Raw genomic sequence first — 4,800 nt, forward strand, 5'->3', positions numbered from 1 at the left:
GGGGCGGGGTCCCGGGGCCCCCAGCCCGGGGCCGCGCGAGTGACGCCCGCGGTCACTTCACAAGGCAGAAATTGTTACCCGGGCGATAAAAGGCACCGCGGCGGGGGGCGCTCGGGAGTGGGCACATGGGGGTGCGGGGGCGCGGGTGCCAACCGCCATGGGTTAGGCCCGAGATCGGAGTCCGGCCGCCCCCCCGACAGCAGCCGCCTCCTACTCTCCGTGCGCCCTGGGCGCCACCATGTCGGGCGACAAACTCCTGAGCGAACTCGGCTATAAGCTGGGTCGCACGATAGGCGAGGGCAGCTACTCCAAGGTCAAGGTGGCCACGTCCAAGAAGTACAAGGGCACGGTGGCCATCAAGGTGGTGGACCGGCGGCGAGCGCCCCCGGACTTCGTCAACAAGTTCCTGCCACGAGAGCTGTCCATCCTGCGGGGCGTGCGGCACCCGCACATCGTGCACGTCTTCGAGTTCATCGAGGTGTGCAACGGCAAGCTGTACATCGTGATGGAGGCGGCCGCCACCGACCTGCTGCAGGCCGTGCAGCGCAACGGCCGCATCCCCGGCTCGCAGGCGCGCGACCTGTTCGCGCAGATCGCGGGCGCCGTGCGGTACCTGCACGACCACCACCTGGTGCACCGCGACCTCAAGTGCGAGAACGTGCTGCTGAGCCCCGACGAGCGCCGCGTCAAGCTCACCGACTTCGGCTTCGGGCGGCAGGCGCACGGCTACCCGGACCTGAGCACCACCTACTGCGGCTCGGCGGCCTACGCGTCCCCCGAGGTGCTGCTCGGCATCCCCTACGACCCCAAGAAGTACGACGTGTGGAGCCTGGGCGTGGTGCTCTACGTCATGGTCACCGGGTGCATGCCCTTCGACGACTCGGACATCGCCGGGCTGCCCCGGCGCCAGAAGCGCGGCGTGCTGTACCCCGAGGGCCTCGAGCTGTCGGAGCGCTGCAAGTCCCTGATCGCCGAGCTGCTGCAGTTCAGCCCGTCGGCCCGGCCCTCGGCCGGCCAGGTCGCGCGCAACGGCTGGCTGCGCGCGGGGGACTCCGGCTAAGGGCCGGGGCTCCCGCGGCTGCCGCGGTTCCCGCCCCGCGCCGGGCGCTGAGCCAGCGCGGCGCACGCGCGAGAGGCAGGCGCGCTTCCCCCGGGGCCCGCCGGGCCGCCCTCGCCGCCGCCGCCGCCGCCGCCGCCGCGCGCCACTGCGCACGCGCGCCCCTTCCCCCCTCCCCACCCCACCCCCCCAGCGGGGGCCCGCGTGGTCCCCGGGTGCAAGCGACCAAGCCTGTTCTCCCAGAGCCCGAGAGCCGGAGGGCGCATGCGCATCCTCGAATCCCCGCGGGAAGGCCCCGGGAGGGGCGGGAGGAGAGGACACGGACGCATTGCGCCTGCGCGGAACGAGCACCGCCGCCGGCCGCGCGGGAGCCGGGGCGGATCGGCCGCCCGCCAGCGGGCGCGCGGAGGGCGTCGCTCCCCGGCCAGCCGCGGGCGCCAGGTTCCCCGCAGGAACCTGCAATAAACTCGCTCTTCCTCGCACCTGGCTGCAGCGGTGGCCGCTTTCACGGAGCCGGGGTGGGGCCGGGGCTCGCCCCGGGGGAGGACGAGGCACGCGGGCGGCCGGGCTGCGGGCCTCCTCCGGGAAGTGGGAGGACTCGAACCCGGGGCCGCAGGTGGCGGCCCGTGGGAGGGAGGCCGGTGGGGTCTGGGCCGCAGCCCCTGCCGTCCCCTGCTGCCTGAGCCGAGCCCGGGGCACTTGGGGAAACTGAGGCCCCCACCCGTGTCCTTGGGCGGCCGGATCCGTTTCCCCGGCCTCCAGCGCCCGCAGCGCCCGGGACCCACCCGCAGCGAACCCACGGAGAATAAAGGCAAGGCGTGGCGTGGACGCGCGTGTGAGTTGTGCTGGTGCCCGGCGGGGATGGGGGCCCGGGCGCCCGCCGCCCCCGCGGCCTGGGCCTGCCCCCGGCCCCCCCTTCCATCTCACCCTGCCTCGGCCTCCCCGTGCCCACCCGCATGTCCACCTCACTGGTCTTTGAGAGGGATGGGCACCTGACTGCACCCCCCCAATTTTGGGGTCCCTGTCCTGGCAGGATGACACCTGTGCCCCACAGGCCCAGCATTCAGACGGGAGTCAGCCTGGGCTGATGACTTGATCCTCCTGTTCTGCCCCCCCTCCCCCTGCAGCCAGGGCCACAGGTGTGTGCACAGGCCCCAGTGACAATCTTGTTCCTAAATTGAGCCCTCGGAGGTGAGTGAGTGCTGTTGACGGACTCGTAATCCTCCATTTGAAGCCAATCCAGGCAGATAAATCCGTGGGACTAGATCCAGGTAACCAGCAGCCAGAAGTGGAGCCGTGGTTCAAGTGGCAGAGCACCAGCCTTGAGCGAGAAAGGTAAATGTAAGCTTGAGGCCACAGCGCACACAGAGACCTGAGGCAGGCCCTGGCGCTCTACCCTGTAATCCCGGCACTCACTTGGGAAGGAGTTTAAAGTCAGCTGGGGCTAGTGAGACTTTTTTTTTGGACCGTCTTGAGGCTTGAACTCTGGATCTGGGCATTGTCCCCGAGCTCTCTACCACTTTAGCTACAGTGTCACTTCTGGCTTTCTGCTGGTTAACTGGAGCTTCTTCTGAGTAATTTATCAGAGATGAGTCTCATCTCTCGGACTTTTCTGCCAAGGCTGGCTTTGAACCCTGATCCTCAGATCTCAGCCTCCCAAGTAGCTAGGATGACAGGTGGGGGCCACTGGCACACAGCTGAGACCCTTTCTAGTTCAAAACCATTCAACTGTCACCTCAGATTAAGATGCATGCACGCAGCTGGGGCTTGGTGGTGATGCCAGCTTTGCAAGCACCAAAGCCTAGGTTTCATCCCTAGCACAAAGCAAATTCAGCTTGGGAGCATCAGAACTGCTCACCAGAGCCGGCTCACGGTGGAGCCGGTGTGGGGCTCTATGCTTGTTAGCGCGTGTGCGCGTGTGCAGGGGTGTGCTGATCCCTGGGGCTTGAACTCAGGGCTGGGTGCTAAGCCCTAAGCTTTTTTGCCCAAAGCCACTGCTCATTCACTTGAGCCACCCTTCCACTTCCGTCTTTTGTAGTTACTTGGTGATGAGTCTCATGGACTTTTCTGCTCAGGCTGGCTTTGACAACCTTGGTCCTAGGATGAGCAAACCCTAAAGCACACACAGCCCAAGTCTCCAGCTCCATGGGGTAAACTAGCCACAAGGCCCCAGGCTCGGTCCCCCCACAGCGATGCACCCACTCTCCTCCTTCCCACCTTTTTTCCGCATGAGCAACCCCCCAAGAAACCAGGGCGCAGGGGACAAAGCTGTCAACATACCATCCATTTCTTTATTGCCCACAATCTAAACCTCCCGGAATACAGTCCGTGGCCCCCAATCCTGGCCGCCTTTCCAGTGCAGTGGCGGCTTTCTCCTTTGTGTTAGGAGCTGGGCACGGTGCCTCCCGAGTGGCCTGCTGGAGGCGGAGGTGGGAGGAAGGAGGTCCCGGGCCCCTGCCCCATCACCAACCACCCACGGCTGTCAGGAAAGGCCAGTACGGCCCCCGCCAGGCACAGGGCCCTGCGCTAGCGCAGCGCGCTGCACGGCAGAGCCAGGCCGAGGGGACGGGCGGCCCCAAGCCAAAGCTGCGCTGCACACCGTGTGCACCCCGGTCTGCCCACCAGACAGAATCTGGGCTGCTGGGTCCCATGAGAACCCAGGCACCTCGCTTGTCGGGGGCTCCGGGCGGGCGGTGTGTGCACGCGCGTCCCTGGGTGTCTGTCTTGTCGCGGGTCATGGTGGCAGCGGCTGCCTGCAGCCTGGACGTGCACATTCTCAAAGCCTGTGGGAGCCGGGTCCCAACAGGATTCCCAGGGGGACAGCAGGACCAAATCCTTAGGAGGCAGGGGTGTGCCCCAGCCGCTGGGTGCCCCTTCTCCCCCCACCCAAACTCCAGGCCCAGAGGGGAGTCGGGAAGGGCAGATGTGCACCAGGCCGTCACCGTGAGAGGCGCCGGAGGCCGGCGCCCACCGCAGCACAAATGGCAGGTTAAGGCAGCTCACAGTCTTGGCCCTTTAAAAAAGAGAAAGGCGTGGTTACGTCATGCAGGTTGCCAGAGCCTTCCTCGCGGGGCGGGCAGAGGCAGAGGCCAGGCCGCACGGACGGCAGGGATCAGAGAGGCAACAGCTCGGTAGGAAAAGACAGGAATTTATTTGCCAGGCACAGAAATCGCGAGGAGTAGAAACGCTTGCATATTCTCCATGGTTTTTTGGTGTTAACTCCCTTCCCCCACCCCAAAAAAAGTAGACTTTCCTGGGTCCCCCAAGTCCCTTCTGGAATGGAGGCCCCGCCCGCACGGCCCCCACAGCACATTCGCAGTGAAGCTCGGAGTGGACGGGCGCGGCGCAGTGGCCAGTGCTGAGAGGCCACAGGGAGGAGGCTTTAAATTAGATCCCCAACCTCACCGGGCGTGGGGGGGGAGGGGGGAGGGCAGCTCCCGCCTCCTGCTGACGGCGGAGTCGTAGAGACGGCGCAGGAGGTGAACATGAAACCAAACTAGAGCAGACCTGATCCTTAAAAACAAAACCGGGAAAGAAGCCAGCCACCTGCCTGGCTGGGTTGGAGGAGGGAGGGGGCCGGATCGGAAGCGAGGCCTGCGGTAGCCCGGCGGCGGGCGGGTGGGCAGATAGGCAGGCTGCAGTGTCCGTGGAAATAAGTAGGAAAAGAAAAGAATGAATAAAATAACCCCCACGCACGGCGGCGGTGCCCGCGTCCCGCCAGGCTGCCGGCGGTGGTGCCCGCG

At 65.9% G+C, this 4,800-nt stretch overlaps 1 protein-coding gene across 1 annotated transcript; it reads left to right on the forward strand.

Moving 5' to 3' along the window:
• The first annotated feature begins 118 nt into the window (after window positions 1-118).
• Window positions 119-1,060, forward strand: Tssk6 (testis-specific serine kinase 6). Its single transcript, XM_013028404.1, has one exon. It carries the CDS (start codon window positions 239-241, stop codon window positions 1,058-1,060), a length of 822 nt encoding a protein of 273 aa, XP_012883858.1. The 5' UTR covers window positions 119-238.
• The last annotated feature ends 3,740 nt before the right edge of the window (window positions 1,061-4,800 follow it).

Source organism: Dipodomys ordii, unplaced genomic scaffold, assembly GCF_000151885.1.
Source record: "Dipodomys ordii isolate 6190 unplaced genomic scaffold, Dord_2.0 Scaffold108, whole genome shotgun sequence".
NCBI lineage: Eukaryota > Metazoa > Chordata > Mammalia > Rodentia > Heteromyidae > Dipodomys > Dipodomys ordii.

Bases quoted from the DNA above. Each gene is read 5' to 3' on its own strand.
- Tssk6 (XM_013028404.1), top strand. From the start codon at position 239: ATGTCGGGCGACAAACTCCTGAGCGAACTCGGCTATAAGCTGGGTCGC.